The sequence below is a fragment of the Xylaria bambusicola genome, assembly GCF_022495145.1.
Source record: "Xylaria bambusicola strain CBS 139988 unplaced genomic scaffold F5B22scaffold_2, whole genome shotgun sequence".
Taxonomy (NCBI): Eukaryota; Fungi; Ascomycota; class Sordariomycetes; order Xylariales; family Xylariaceae; genus Xylaria; species Xylaria bambusicola.
In genome coordinates this window covers 1,092,579-1,107,504 of record NW_025953555.1, presented here as the reverse complement: position 1 = coordinate 1,107,504, position 14,926 = coordinate 1,092,579, and the positions used below count along the sequence as shown (strand labels likewise).

At 49.1% G+C, this 14,926-nt stretch overlaps 4 protein-coding genes across 4 annotated transcripts; 2 read left to right on the top strand and 2 right to left on the bottom strand.

Annotated features, from left to right (window-relative positions):
- Window positions 1-1,526: 1,526 nt before the first annotated feature.
- On the bottom strand, window positions 1,527-3,447 carry F5B22DRAFT_585852 (WD domain-containing protein). Its single transcript, XM_047973524.1, has one exon. It carries the CDS (start codon window positions 3,336-3,338, stop codon window positions 1,857-1,859), a length of 1,482 nt encoding a protein of 493 aa, XP_047835827.1. The 5' UTR covers window positions 3,339-3,447; the 3' UTR covers window positions 1,527-1,856.
- A 16-nt stretch (window positions 3,448-3,463) lies between these two features.
- F5B22DRAFT_159099 (uncharacterized protein) lies at window positions 3,464-9,226 on the bottom strand. Its single transcript, XM_047969226.1, has 3 exons — window positions 8,723-9,226; window positions 8,493-8,645; window positions 3,464-8,384 (listed from the first exon to the last, which is right to left on the bottom strand). Exons 1-3 carry the CDS (start codon window positions 8,782-8,784, stop codon window positions 3,866-3,868), a joined length of 4,734 nt encoding a protein of 1,577 aa, XP_047835826.1. The 5' UTR covers window positions 8,785-9,226; the 3' UTR covers window positions 3,464-3,865.
- An 864-nt stretch (window positions 9,227-10,090) lies between these two features.
- On the top strand, window positions 10,091-11,812 carry F5B22DRAFT_585847 (DExH-box splicing factor binding site-domain-containing protein). The gene has a single exon (XM_047973523.1). It carries the CDS (start codon window positions 10,206-10,208, stop codon window positions 11,277-11,279), a length of 1,074 nt encoding a protein of 357 aa, XP_047835825.1. The 5' UTR covers window positions 10,091-10,205; the 3' UTR covers window positions 11,280-11,812.
- Window positions 11,813-12,392: 580 nt separating this feature from the next.
- Window positions 12,393-14,476, top strand: F5B22DRAFT_159075 (S-adenosyl-L-methionine-dependent methyltransferase). Its single transcript, XM_047969225.1, has 4 exons — window positions 12,393-12,705; window positions 12,775-13,261; window positions 13,310-14,061; window positions 14,121-14,476. Exons 1-4 carry the CDS (start codon window positions 12,589-12,591, stop codon window positions 14,343-14,345), a joined length of 1,581 nt encoding a protein of 526 aa, XP_047835824.1. The 5' UTR covers window positions 12,393-12,588; the 3' UTR covers window positions 14,346-14,476.
- The last annotated feature ends 450 nt before the right edge of the window (window positions 14,477-14,926 follow it).

Below are 14,926 nucleotides of genomic sequence, written 5' to 3'. Positions count from 1 at the left end.
GTTCCTTCCGGGGGCTTTGCAATTGGGTGGTTAACCAGCCGAGACTCCGTAATGCCATCTCGACCGCGAACATGTACAAAATGTGATGGTCAGGAACCTACTACGGTACGTACATAGTACGCACGCATGCAAACCTACTGTAGTCCTCTGCTAGTAGGTGAAAACGTAGCGGCCGGCGGACAGTTCTGCTCCCGAGATCGACGCTCACGGTGGAGTCCGGGCCGTCAAATGCACTTAGCATGGATAGATACCCTTCGGCATCAAGCGCTGTGTCCCCGAGAGTTGAGCTCTGGTCGAGATGTGCAAATTGCACAACTCCGTGCGGCGGTGGGAAGGATGCGCAGGCTTAGAGCTGATTGATTATTGTATGTGTGTCTCAAAGGAGCATGTCTTGTTTCAAACCGTGATTTACTTATGCCAGGTTCAGTCGGAAAATACGGTACCGGTAGTCAAACTCTGCAGTGCATTAGGTATGTGTGTACCGTATGTTACAGTACCTATGTTTCGCATTACAAAGTATCACGTCGTTGGAGAGCGCCCAGGGTTATCGATCCTTTAGCAGAATCTGGGGTTCGCGCAAACCAATGGAGAACCGATCATGGCAAGTGACGTACAGCACTGTCTGCTGCTTTATGGCACATTAATGTCGTGCAGAGCCCTGTCGAGCCTGTCGAACATACCCTGGCGAGTGACTTGTCAATGCAACTTGTCCTTACCTGGATGCTCAGGTGGTCTGTCTCCAAGCGCTAGGATCGAGATCATGCTGGGATTCGATTCTGAACTCCAGTGCCTCTCGCGGGGCGAGGCGGGGAAAGCGATGATTCAGATGCGCACGTGTACACCCACGACCGCAATAATGGTTCCTGCGGGCTACCTGGCTCGCCTGGATAAGCTTGACGAGATTCACATTGGTCGGATCTGGTCGGACAGATGTGGTTAGAAACGGCCATCTACGAGATGAGGCCAGCCATGCAGATGCAGCTTCGCTGTCCCGCTCTCTGATTTGTTATTACCCCACACTCCATGTTCCCATGGAGTAGGTACGGTAATGCAACTTTCAATACCTCCTTACTTCGTATGCGCGTACCTGGTATGTTTTGTTTGGCTTCTCAGAGAAGGTTGCTTTGTCCTGGGCGTCTCCCCCCCTGTATCCTATCCTGTCCTGTCCTAGGTATCCTATCTGCTGTATGAGCTGTCGCCTCGCGCTGGGAAATAGGAACGATAATGCTGATTGACATAAGCGAAACACTACCAAAATGCGCTTGATAGACAAATAGACGAGGTCGAGATCTCCCGAGGCAACCAACTACCAGGACATGCAGGTCAGCAACTAATTAAAGCAATGAGGAGAAGCTCAGTCTGGCCGACATCACACTCTAGATATTAAGGCCACATAGTAGCGTGTAAATAGTGTACAATCTGAGATTGCTCTGGTCCGTCATTGGCTGCTCATGCCAGCAACCGTCCAAGGTCTAGACGGTATGTGGCCGTTGCGCGTCAGCAATGCATGGAAGAACCACATCGTCGGTGTCAACAAATTTCTTAGTTCTTCAGCTGTAAATCTAGGCTACGGGCACTCCTCCAAAGCTCCACCAACTACTTTCCCCAACTACCTAGGCTGAGCTAAAGATACCGGATCCTGCATACTTCGTACATCGGCCTGCTAAGCATCGTTGATCGTTTGTTCTATGTATATTGGATAAAGATGAAGTAGATCTTTAAGCCGAATGTGAAGGTTTACAATGCATTGTACTGTGACCATTGGTTTGTGTACCTGAATCTACGAGTCATCTAACACGGACCAGGAACCAAAATAACTATACTTCATCCATGTGATCCTTATCTGGCTTTCCTTATCATTCCTCGTCCTCATCTTCACCCTCACTATCCTCATTCTCGCCGCTTTCCTCGTCATCGTCATCTTCAATATTATCTAATTCCTCGTCATCGAACTCATCACTGTCCTCTGCCCCTTCTTCGCGGGTTATCATGACAAATGCACTCAAACACGTAATGCGGTTTTGTGTTTCATAAGTTCCCAAAAGCCTGCCAATTTGTTTGGCAGACTTCATGCTTCTTGCGTCTGTGAGATCCTTAGCTGGTAGCATAAAGAGCCGGATCTTGCCATCGCTGCTGCCCGCAGCGATGAGGAAGCTATCGCCTTGCTGGCTTGCTACTTTGCATATAGAGAAATCTTTAATTCGGCCAGTAACACCGACTTCTTTCCCGCCAACTTGCGCTATAAGCTTGGCTACTGGTAGCTTCCCGGCCTCTTTGTCCATATGTGGCGCTTCTGCTGACAAATCCTTGCTGCTTGTCGAGAAAAACAAAATTTTTCCATCCTCTGTGGAGACGGCGAGCAGTGAAGATTCGGTTTTCGAGTCCGTTGATACATAGCAAAACTCGTGTATTTTTCTCCTGGGTTCTGGCATTACTCTGCATCTGGGTGTACTGTCCATACCAAATACGATGAGATCTCGGTCGAATCCCACGCAGAACTCATCACCCTCTTCAGTCGCACCCCAGACAACCTTCCTACCTTCGCCTGGTGAATGTTTGGTTTCACCGGCTTGCTGTAGCATGTCCCGGGTAAAGTTTAGAACACCAGCCTTCTTAGCTGTCATCAGATTCCAAAGACGCATACACTTCTCCCCCCTACTCACACTGATCATGAGCTTCATGCTAGGGTGAACAGCAAAGTCGTTAACACCAGCGGGTGTCCCATCCAATGCCGCCGTGTCGCCGCTTGGTCGTCCCTGTGGTTTGGGTTTTGGTACCTTGATGGTAGATAGTAAAGACCAGTCACGTGTTCGTGTTACAGCTATCGACGAATCTTCTGATGCTGATATGAGCTTGGATCTGGTGGGGAAGGAGAGACTGGTGATCGTAGATGAATGGTGTAGTAAAGTGCCGAGTTCACGATTTTTAGGGTTCTCAAGGATTTTTCGTGGGGCGATGGATGATAGGAGATCTTTGGTTTTTCGTCTGGGAGGATGCGCGGAAATATGGTAGACATTGATTCTCTCGTCACTGCTGCCCGACGCCAACATGACCTTCTGGATCTTCCCAGGCTCTGGGACTGAAGGGGGGGAGACTGCTAAGCATCGTATCGCCGAGCTGTGGGCGTTGAAAAGGAAGGTATCGGCGAACTCGACCTGGTCGTCGGGAGAGATCGTGGCCGTCAAACCATGAAGAACGCGATCGTAGGAACCGGTTATGATCTGAATGATTATAGGTGCTATGGAAGGCGCATCATCTGAAGGCTTGGTCCTTTTGGTGAGAGTGCCCTCCTTGACGTTGCTGCCATCCGAGGCGAGGGCCCTCTTGCGTTTACCCATGCTGCCTATTAGAATTTAGTGCTCGCAACGACAAGCGAAGTTAAAGTAGGTTGGCACATCATGTTGAGTTGAAGGACTGGGAGCGCCTGTTCAGCAGCGTAAAGCAAAAAATAAACTGGATCCTCCTTATCGATTAGCACATGTTGTTTTATTCAACACCTCACCTAAGGCTTGCTCTCTATGAATGTACCTAAGTACATGTAGGTAGGCATGTTCACGGTTACATCTATACAACAGTCACAGCACTTCAGAATGTTTAATAAGCAATGTTGATGAGTACATAGACTTCATATTAACTTTCTTTCTATTAACGTATCGTCGTCTCACGTTACTTGAACCTGCAGTGGCAAGCCAGGGTGGATCGGGATGATTATCTCCAATCGTGGCGCATATTGCCATGAGTCTACTCAAACCAGGGCAAGACACAACGCCAATCTCCATTATATGCTACATGAATGAATAAAATCGATAACACTATGCCTGGCGCCAGTTTATTATTGTAAAAGAGCTTCCGGCGTTAGGGTTCACTACGGCTTTATACTTGATGGGGTAGGTGTTGCGCTGCCACTTGAGTTTCGGTGATGTTGAGCATTCGGTTGAGGGATCGGTCCCTGTTGTGCTTGTGCTTGGATTTGAGCCTGTGCCTGAGCCTGAGCCTGAGCCGCTGCTGCCGCCGCCTGTTGCTGTTGTTGGGCCCGAAGGAGTTGAGCATACTGATGCGGGCCATTAGCAGCGGCCGCTTGCCCTGGGCTGCCGGCGGCGGCATTTATCGCAGATTGTGCGATGCTATTATGTCGATTCTGCAGGTACGTTTTTGCCATTTCTCTTATCCGGTCCTGTGGCGTCTCCGGATGGCTTGATCGTATTTGGCTTTCTATTTGCTGAAGCTGCGAGAGATAAGTTTGATGCTGTTGCGGGGGTATAATGAGGTTTGGCCGTGGTGATCCCGACTGTCCGGGGGTGACGTTGAACCCAGTTGTTGGAGGGGTTGATAAACCTGATCCGTTCGTCGCATTGAACGACGCCATCATAGCTTGCACTTGAGCGTTATTTAGATAATTCTTCTGATTTATGCCGTTAATAGCAGCAGCACGCATAGCTGGGGGCGAATTTTGTAGAGGTGGGTTTGCTTGCTGACTTGCGTGTTGCTGCGCTTGTTGCTGTGCCAGTGACTGTTGTTGCGGATGTGGGTGTACGTGCTGCTGAGGATGAGGTTGAGCCTGCTGAGGTTGTTGCTGCTGTTGCTGGTGGTGGTGGTGCTGCTGCTGAGGCTGCTGCTGATGTTGTTGTTGTTGGTGCTGCCTCATCTGCCGTTGTTGCTCTGAAATTCGCCGAGCTTGGAGTAACATGTGCATGTTATGCGCCGTACCGGGCATGGACATTTGTGCTTGTCCATTGACGACAGGCATCTGTATTTGTGGAGAGCCATTCATTTGCGGAGGGACGAGAGCTCCAGGTAGATGATTTTGGTGTTCATTTCCGGTTGGGGTCGAGACCATAGGTATGGGCATGCGAGGACGGGGCTGGCCATTAGCAACAGTGTGGTTCGAGTTATTCATTCGCGTCATTCCAGCATGGGGATGTGAGGCAGCCATCTGCTGTGCAGCCTGTGGAAGTTGACCTGCAGGCTGAGTAGTCGCAGTCATATGATTGTGTTGATTTTGCTGAGCTCTTTGAATCACGGCCTGTGACGGGACGTTAGCCTTAATTGGAGGAGCGTTGGTGCCGGCTCGTACTCTGCGCTGTGCCTCGTGGCGTTGCTGCTGAGCCATCCTTTCCGCCAATCTTTCGGCCATCGCTTGATCCCGCTCCCATCGCATGATACTGTACTCTCTCGGTGTCTTCGTTGGTGCTTTGGGTTGAGCGACGTCGGCTGGTTTTCTCGCAGCAGCCAACTGAGCAGCTTGCTGTTGTTTTTGAGCTGCAGTTTCTCGCTTCTTGGCTAGCTTTCTCATAGCATCAATCATGGTGAGGTGCTTCTGATTACGCCGTCGTTCTACTTTCACGGGCAAGGAGTGGCGACGGCGGGGAAGAGGTGTACTGGGGCCATTTGGAGTTGCTTGCGAAGGAGGTTGTGTCTGCTGTGATTGTTGTCCTTGGCCTTGCTGTTGTGCCTGTTGTTGCTGTGCTTGCTGCTGCTGTGCCACTGCGAGGTTTTGTTGGCGTATGTGTTGTTGAGCTTGCTCAATCCTACTTTGCCACAACTTGAAATATTGGGTTTTTTGCATGTCATTAGGGAGACCTTCAAGCATAACCCAGCGCTCAAAGCATTCCCAAGGAGTACGACGGTCTGCACCTGACACATACATGGACTTGGCCGACAAGATGCCAAATATTAGGCTCCAATTGTAAGAATACTCTCGCACTAAGCTTTTCAACTCATCGTCTTCGGCTTGGGTCCATTGGGAGGAGCTGCGTGATTCGTAAAAGGCCTGAAAGGGCATATTATCGCTAGGGGGGCGGAACTGATGGCCTGCATGAAGCCTGTCTTTGATGGTCTTGTTCTCTGGGCGGAAAAGCGCAACCCCAGGGTTTTCCGGCAGCAGTTGGGGGGGCTTTATATCGTCCGCATCTTCTTGGGCATGCTGAAAACGGCTCCTTTTCTTTGGGGGCTCATTTGATGTCAATTCCATTTGACCTTCAACGAACCTACTCAACGGAAGTGCAGGCCTCTTCCATGAGGCGTCTGGATCGTATTCTGGGGCGATCAAATCAGATTTGGGTACTTTCAGAGGAGCCCCATACATAGGAAGCTCCTCTAGCAACCGATCAGTCGCAGCAGACGGCTGTAAAGAGAAGACTATGTCATCGTCCTGAAGTGCGAAAATAGCAGATGGCGCTATCGTGTTTGAGAAACCATCATCCAACTCATCGTCGGGTTCCAATGGCGAATCAGTACCCCCAGAAGGAATAAGGTCAGGAGTCGGATGATTTTCCGGGCATTGAGACGATGGAGCGTCAGTCATCAAGGTATCATCAGCATGCTTTGTCACTCGACGCGGAATTACCGCATTTACTTGAAGTGCCCTTCTCTCTTCATCCGAAGCAGCGACCCATTCCGCGCAGGCGTGCGCCATGTTACTTGCAGCTGCCATCTTCCACTTACGTTCTTCTCGAAAATCGGTTCGCATCCATTTCATTTCTTGTAACATTATATCCCAGTGACAAACCTGCCGTGTTGGCTCTGGGCAGCGCTTAGGTTGTCGCAGAGACCATTTATCAGTGTGCTGTAGTTGATACACTCGGCGCAGAATTCGACAAGCTTGATTGTCTAGGATATGTGTATAGGAATCAGGTGTTGAAACGGTCTTGTGTGCCTGGTGCAACAATTGATCAAGTGGCTTCATCCAGCTAGGTCCGGCCGCAAATCCATTTACAAATAGAGTGGTATAATAGTCATCGCTCGGAAGTTGATCAGGTTTCGCACGACCCTGCACTAAAGACTGGGAGAATTTCGAAGCTTGAGGAACTTGTTTACCAAACACCACAGTCGCAAGTCTACTCTTCTCCCTCATCTTCCTTTTATTGATCAGACTCTGGGGGTGCGCCTTAGAAGACTGGGAAGTCGGAGTTATAGGCATAGAGTGAGTGACTTGAGAATCATCTGGAGATAGCAAATCTGATATAGGTTGCGGTCGTTCTCCCAAGATCTCAGCGACTGGCTTTTGAAGTGCAACATCTGTCACACCAACAACATCTTGCGGACGGGGCTGGGTCTCTACTGGCGTGGGAATAGACGTTGATGCAGCAGGCGTAGGCTGTTGCATATTCGAAGAACCAATCTGCTCTCCCCTTGTACGATCGTCGATATTATTTTCTGCGCCATCATCTACACCAGCGATTTCCTTATGTCCGAAAGCCTTGTCGTCGGCGGCGTTCTCTTGCCGCTGCGGCATGTGTCCCAATCCAACCTCGACTTTTTGTGGGCCACTAGGGGGATTATCTGAGGGTTCAGCCTTAGGTATCCCTGATATATCCTGGCCTATCCTGAGAACAACAGGATGGGTATCAGGCGGGAAGGGCGGTATTGATTGTACCTGAGCACCCTTGTCTTCGACCGCCGAGATAGAGCGATTCATAGGGCTAGCAGCTGGATTACCAGCTGAATCGCGTACTAACTGGGCTTCAACTTGCGCGCCAATGCTTTGCGACCCAGTAGGATGAGCTGAATGAATTTCTGATTGGGCTGGTTGGGTATTAGTTAATAAGTGGCCTTCGGATGTGCGCCCATTTCGTTCTTTGCTGGCAATGCCATTCTCTACCCCTGTGTGTATCCTACGATTGTCACTCGAGTTTGCAGTAGTTGATATGTTGGGGATAGTTGTGATGGGTGCGGTTGGTGTCGAAGCGGGCGACAATGAACGCTGACGGATCTCGGGAGAAGGCTGAGGTTGAAGAGATGCGCCGGGGACTGTGCCATTAGGTACCGATACATCTGCTTGAGTAGGCATAGATGGAATTGGTGGTTGGTCTGGATGTTGCTTTACCCTCGGTGGGTCTTGCATGGACTGCAACACTGGAGACGGTCGAAAAGAGCCGTCGGATTGTAGCGAAGGATTCGGTGTGCTAGTCGGCAATGTGATGCTCTTCGGTATTGACCTGTTGGGTTGAGAGATTCCATCTTGCATTGTGAGCGCAACTTTGAACGGTGTTGCTTGTGCCTGCAGCTTTTTGTCGACCGCGCTCCCAGCCGTCGGGGTCGACGCGACATTCGGCGTAACTGGCCCTGTGATGCGAACATTGTTAGGCAGGTTAGTGAAGCTGGCTTGATGCAAGGGTTTTGTTGATCCAGAGGCGGCGACTGCCCGGGGAATCGGTCTCGGTTGTGCCTCATTAGCTATTGGCAACGATGGTGGTGTTGATAGATTTGTTGGAGAGAGAGCTGACTGCTGAACACCACTGCTAGGAGGAATGCTAATAGGCCGCTTCGCGCTTGTAATAATCTCGTTTGGAACACTGGGCGCATTCTGGGAAGGAAAATACTGAGCATAGAGAGCAGTTACCCTAGGCCGTGTAGGGATGTTCAACTCGTTGAGGGTGCGTCCCCTGGAAGGGGAGTGTTAGCACTTAGAAGCTCAATTCGCAATGTATGCTGAGGCATGGTGTAGTACAAGAAATCCCATAAAAATGCAGATTAATGTTAAGGGCACATACTGCAGGATGTCGCAACCATCGAGGAACTGTTTCTCGGCTGGCGTACATTCATACGCGTCGACATGGTTGAAGCTGCGCCTGGGGAGGGCGTCGGGGCTAACCGTCACCTCATAGAGGATGCAGAGCTTCCTTTTGCGCGACCGTGCAATTGCACTAGAAAGGGTCAGCACGCCATAAATGGTATCATTCGAATCGGAAAGACAAGCTCTATCGCGTGAAAAACACCTTACCTGCATTCTGCCCGCTTTGATTGCAGAAGCCTGGTGCGGTCGGCGGGCACAACCTCAGTCATAGCATAGACAGCGACAACATCCGTTTTGCATCAAAACGGATGTGGCCTAGAACTCAATAAGTCACCCTGAGATGACTAGACCCGTTCCAGGTGATGGAGATGCCGGCGTTATGTTGTGTTGATTGATTGAAGAATCGCGTAGGTTGAGACTGATGGGATGTATGAATTTTTTACAGATGCACTTCACTACCTATGGAGTTATCTGGCCCAGGCTTCGGGTTGTCTGTCCTCTAAAGCAGACCGTAGATAGCGCATTGTCCAGGGGTTGGTACACTGAAAGATGGTGGCGGGCTGAGTGGATTGAGGGGGGTTCAAGCCATTTCAATACCTACCTACCTACCTAGGGTAGATAGATCGGGAGGCACTGTTAGTACGCCTACCAGCGGAGGGGAGGGGTTCCATCTGCCTTTCTCTCACAGAAGGAAATTGCTGTCATCCTATACTCAACTTAACTCGCACTTCACACTCTTCCTACTTTCCGGCATTATTATTTTACCCTGATGTGAAGTGGCATAGCCTCTAGACGTAGCCTTTCTCCCCTACGAATGCCGGCCATGTTTGTTGTCTGATATATTGTCTGTATTGCGTAGCTTGTCTGAATGAAGGCGGTACCTATTAAGACATCCCCGGATTTGTGCTATGGACCTGTGCTAGAGGACGGCTCCTACTAGCCTTGCTAAGTAACGGTTTATGTCGAACAATCAGGCAGTGTCAAAGGCCAGTCGGCCTTTGTCAAGTCGCTCCGAGTAGGTTCGGAATACCTAGGGCAGGCATTAATACTCCAGACTGGTGGGAATGTGGGAGGAAAGCGGCTTAGTACTTACAGCAACAGAATATAGCAAAGATAGTGACACCCTACAGCTTCTCGCAGGGTTCCTTTTAAATACCTACTGACCCCCAATCTTCCCTATGTACTGAATACCTACCTTTACATACCGAGGTGCCTATTATGTAGATACTGTGATTACCTCTGGCCTTGGTCGAAAGGTCGACTGACGCTTGTTCATCTCCATGACCTGCGTAGTGAATTTAGTGGAGGCCCTGCGACGAAGTGAAGATATGGGAAACGCAAGTAGGAAAATATGAGGACATTGGAGTAAGAAACTTTGGGAGCGTTGGGATATAAACTGCCTGTGTCGGTACTTGCAAGTAGGTACCACTGACACTTCGTAACAAAGTATACCTACATGTGAGGACCTACATAGGTACACGGATATAGGTATCTAGGTATGTAGGTACCTACTAGGTACCTAATGTCGGTAGTGTAAGTGGCCAGCCACAAAATTTAAGCACAGCCACTTTGCCATCTCGACATTGTACCTACATATTACAATAGAGTGCCTAGATATTTCTACACCTCTGCCTACCTACATTTTGGATACAACATTGCCTTCGCCCTACTCGAATTCCAAACTGCTGAAATGTCCGAGAGCGCGCCCCAACAACAGGCACCTCGTATAGCCATCAAGTTCGGGGCTTCATCCTCTGTAGCACCCAAACCTTCGAGTACTGCTGCAATTAGACGCGGACAAGCACAGCTTTCTTCCACTCTGGGCAAGCGTCAACGACCCAATGCGTTGCACCACGAGTCAGATTCGGGTGATGAGGATGATATCTTGGGCAAACTTGAAGCTGTCACAACATTCAACGCTGATACCTCGTCGAGAAGTAGCGATGTGCATTCAGACAAAAGGAAAAAAGACGAATATGTAATTAGGAGCCAGAAGAACCGAGACTGGAAAGCCGAGATGAAATCCATAAGAAAAAACCCTCCTACTATCCAATCCTTATCTACGGAGAATCATAGTCTGGAGATAGCACCAGCTGACCAGGATAAGGATGTCAAATGGGGATTGAACATTACCAAACAGTCAGTGAAGGAGTCCCTAGAGGATTCCTCAACTGCAGAGAAGGCGCCCGAGGAACAAGTGAAAAGTTCATCAAATAAACCACCAATACTAACGGAATCCCCAGAGGATGCTGAGAAAGATGCGATGGATGCTCTGCTAGGAAAGCGAAAGCCCACACGAAATCTTGTCATCAATGACTCCGCCACCAATAGTAGGCCTCAGTTCTCTGAACAAGATGCATATCAAAAAAGAATTATGGAGGCAGCAGAAGTCTCCACAATAGAAGAATATAGCGAGATCCCCGAAGGAGAGTTTGGCGCCGCAATGCTACGAGGCATGGGATGGAAAGGAGAAGAGTTCGGCTCCAAGCCCAAGGAAGTCCAACGACGGCCACATCTGATGGGCCTTGGCTCCAAGGAAGATGAGGAAATCAAGAAGGCAGAGCTGGCTAAACGTCATGGGCATCGTGAACGACGACCACGGCTTGACGAGTACAAGCGAGCAAGGGAGAAGGAGAAGCAAGAACGGAATGGACGTTACCGGGAGAGCTACAAGACTGAGCGCGAACGTGAGCGACGAGACCACGGTTACGAGTACCCACAAAGAGCGCGCCATCGCGATCTTCACGATCGAGGTCGTCGTTGACAGGACCGACATCCAACGATGTCAATTGTACTGAGTAACTGCGAACTACATTCTCACAATTTTGAAATCCTTATATTCACACGAGCAGTTACGTCCACGTTTGTAGAGCATCACTAAATATACTGTAGGGCCTAATTTATATATGAAAGGAACATGCCGCAATATTCTGTAGTATGGGATGTATTTCTGGAGAATAAAGCCAGTTCCAAGTGTACACAGTAGGAGATTTCAGTGATGATGGTATGTTACGCGCAAGTGCATAAGGAGGTTACGCTGTATGGGCTTCGCAGGCTTTGGAAGTTTAAGTGGGTACCTATGGAGGTACCGGTAGGTATTGGATAACTGCTGACGATGCTGAAGACGGTTTATGACAGCGAGTATGATTTGCTATTGTCCAAAGCTATGCGTAGCAAAAATTCGAGTTGATAAAAAAGACACGTTGTAATCTAAGGGTGGCAATGTGACTATCTGCAGGATAACAGACTTTGAAAAATCTATAACATCGAGTTAATCACCGTGATGATCTCCAAAGCCCTACCTACTATCTATGTAGGAGGTCACCTAGGTTGGCCAAAGTTATCATTCACCTAAACTCTACAATATAATCACAAGTACCTAGTTAATCTATAGCCCCCGATAGCCGGCTGATAAGATCCAACCTTCTACCATTTCGGGGAAGCTTTTGGCCAAGCCAGGCATCACCTTTGGCCAACCTAGGTGGCCTCTTATGTAAGTTTGACCGACAGCACTGATTACATACCTATATGTATGCAGCTACGTACAATAGGTGATTCGGTACCGCAACTCCGTTCCAGCGATTTTCTTTCATATTGATGCGGGATTTGCTACTATGAGGAATCGAACCAAAAATGAGAAGAGAAAGTGTAGGTATTGAGAATGCACAACCACGACCCCTGTGTGAGAGATGTACATTGTAACTTGTAAGTGCCGAAAGCGACCCCTGGTCTGCCCTGGCAGTGCTGCCCTGGGCATAGGGCAGAGGCAGACCCTAACAAGTTGCTTTTTAGAGGCTGTCGAGGGCTGTCCAGGCTAAGCCAGGGGCAGACCCTCGCCAACCCCACCTACTGTGCAGAAGGGCCAATGGAAATCGAACTCCAAATCGAAAGCGCACCGTCAGTGTGAAGCGGTCTACTACCTAGTGATAGGTAGCAGCTCTACCAGATACACAACGTCCTTCATCCCCCGCCCTCTTTCTTTCTCTCTCTTCTCTTTTCCCTCTCCCATTGAGAGTGGCATATAGAAGTCGTGATTCTGGACCACCGAGATTTGGCCTCACCACGTCGTCACCATGTCGAAACCTCAGAGTGTCAACGGTAGCGAGTCCGAGTTCGAGTTCATCGAGACTCCCAAGGCCCCGACGCCCACATTTGAGAAAGTTGAAGAGTGTGGTGTGAAGACTACGTCGGTATGCAGGGCCTTGTCTCCTCTTCTTGCACTATTCTGAAAATATTGGACTGACGAGTTTGTCCAATAGTACCCAGCAATCAAAAATGCCCCCCTTCCAGCCGATTCCGCCGGCTCAGACACTTTTTCGAATACGCTGCTATTTTCCTTGCTAATTGGAGTTCCGGTATGGTTCTCCTGGAAGGTCGGAGGCGGGCTGAAGACGTCGATTTTCTTTGGCGTCCTTCTCTTCATTCCCATTCTAGGCTCGTTCTGGTTGACCGTCTCAGCCATCAGTCCCAGAAAGAACGAGAAAGCCAAGTACCCTGGCAGATCTGTGGAGCACTACCTCACCTTCAAAAAGCCCTCTGATCAGGCCAAATACCATGGGAAAAACAAAATTCCCATTGAAACTTTCTATGAAATGTACTTCGATGGAGATGTTGAGTTCAATGGCGATGTTCTTGAAGTCTTAGAGTATCGACACGACTGGGCAAGCTTCCGTTTTACCATTAGTCTTTGCAAATATTTTGTCTTTGGCATGATTCCCGAGGTTATCATGCACTCTCGAGGCCAAGGTGAGAAACTCATACCTCCGTCGTGCTAACGGCGCTAATTTCGATAAGATGAGGAGCAAGTCCGTGGTCACTATGATCGTGGCGACGACTTCTACGGTTGGTTCCTGGGACCTCGGATGATCTACACTTCTGGGGTTATTGGCGACATCAATACCGAGGAGTCCCTTGAGCAGCTCCAGGATAACAAATTGGCCATCGTCTGCGAAAAGATCGAACTAAAGAAAGGTGACACGCTTCTCGATCTTGGCTGTGGTTGGGGCACTCTTGCTCGATTCGCCAGCGTCAATTACGGTGCGCACGCCACCGGCATTACGCTCGGTCGAAACCAGACGGCTTGGGGCAACAAGGCTCTCCGTGACGTTGGTGTCCGTGAAGAACAAAGCAAGGTCCTCTGTATGGACTACCGAGATACTCCCGTCCCCGAGGGTGGATATAAAAAGATAACTTGTCTAGAGATGGCTGAGCATGTAGGTGTTCGCAAGCTTGGTGCCTTTTTCAAACAAGTTCACGACATGCTCGATGACGACGGTATCTTCTTCCTTCAAATTGCTGGTCTGCGCAAATCTTGGCAATACGAAGATCTGATCTGGGGCTTGTTTATGAATAAATATGTCTTCCCTGGCGCCGATGCATCTACTCCCGTTGGTTTCGTTATTGATAAGCTCGAAGGCGCTGGATTTGAGGTTAAGAGTCTCGACACGATTGGTGTACACTACTCGGCAACCCTGTGGCGCTGGTATCGCAACTGGATGGGCAACCGCGACAAAGTTGAGGCGAAGTACGGAAAGCGCTGGTTCCGCGTATGTGTGCTCAAAATCTCAATTTGACTTTCACCTGTATACTAACCATGGTGTTCTAGATTTGGGAATATTTCCTGGCCTCTGCCACCATTGCATCCCGTCAAGGCAGTGCCACCTGTTGGCAAATCGTGCTAGTTAAGAACATCAACTCAACTCACCGTATTGAGGGAGTTCCGACGCAATACGGCCTCAAAGGAGCCTTCGATGCCGCTGCAAAAAAGGTTGACTTTAAGGCGTGGGCTGCCAAAAACGCAGACCTGTTCCCAACCTCTGCTGCTCAGTAAGCCAGTTACTCGAGTTGGGAATCAGGTTAGTGGATATTCTATACGAACCTGTTTGACCTAAATCCTTGATCTCTATTTATACCACTTATCAACTCTTGAACGAGTTTCTCGTGGTAAAATTGAGCCTCGTCGCAATGCAATGTGTTATCGCAATAAAGCATAGATAAACCTGGAGGAATCCCTGTGGCATTGGAAGCTTGTCCAGATAATGGAAATGATTTACGGAGTGGGAAAAAAGGCGTCAGCTAAGACTAGATTAATATGAATACGGACTCTGTCTCATCAGAGAAATTCAGGAAGCGAATAAGGGAGAGAAAGAAGAAATCGGATATAACAAATAGAAGTGCCATCTTCATTGACTGGATGATTTCCTCTATTCAGGCAAACAGCATTGACAGAAGACGTCGCTTGAGGTGAGTATCTAGACTAGATCCTCACCTTCGTCCGTATATATATATATATATATATATGCCATATACTATCAGAGGTGTCCATTGGCGGTGATGTTATTCTGTTAATACATCCACAGACATCCAGGAGGTAGCTATTTCAGTAGCACTGGAGCAGCTTGAGATGACCAA

What these genes read in the sequence shown, in the direction of transcription:
- F5B22DRAFT_585852 (XM_047973524.1), bottom strand. Translation starts at nt 3,338, where the DNA reads ATGGGTAAACGCAAGAGGGCCCTCGCCTCGGATGGCAGCAACGTCAAG.
- F5B22DRAFT_159099 (XM_047969226.1), bottom strand. Translation starts at nt 8,784, where the DNA reads ATGACTGAGGTTGTGCCCGCCGACCGCACCAGGCTTCTGCAATCAAAG. An exon ending in TCAAAGCGGGCAGAATGCAG is followed by an intron (nt 8,646 to 8,722) that starts GTAAGGTGTTTT and finishes GACCCTTTCTAG; the next exon opens with TGCAATTGCACGGTCGCGCA. An exon ending in GATGGTTGCGACATCCTGCA is followed by an intron (nt 8,385 to 8,492) that starts GTATGTGCCCTT and finishes CTCCCCTTCCAG; the next exon opens with GGGACGCACCCTCAACGAGT.
- F5B22DRAFT_585847 (XM_047973523.1), top strand. Translation starts at nt 10,206, where the DNA reads ATGTCCGAGAGCGCGCCCCAACAACAGGCACCTCGTATAGCCATCAAG.
- F5B22DRAFT_159075 (XM_047969225.1), top strand. Translation starts at nt 12,589, where the DNA reads ATGTCGAAACCTCAGAGTGTCAACGGTAGCGAGTCCGAGTTCGAGTTC. An exon ending in GTGGTGTGAAGACTACGTCG is followed by an intron (nt 12,706 to 12,774) that starts GTATGCAGGGCC and finishes TTTGTCCAATAG; the next exon opens with TACCCAGCAATCAAAAATGC. An exon ending in CATGCACTCTCGAGGCCAAG is followed by an intron (nt 13,262 to 13,309) that starts GTGAGAAACTCA and finishes AATTTCGATAAG; the next exon opens with ATGAGGAGCAAGTCCGTGGT.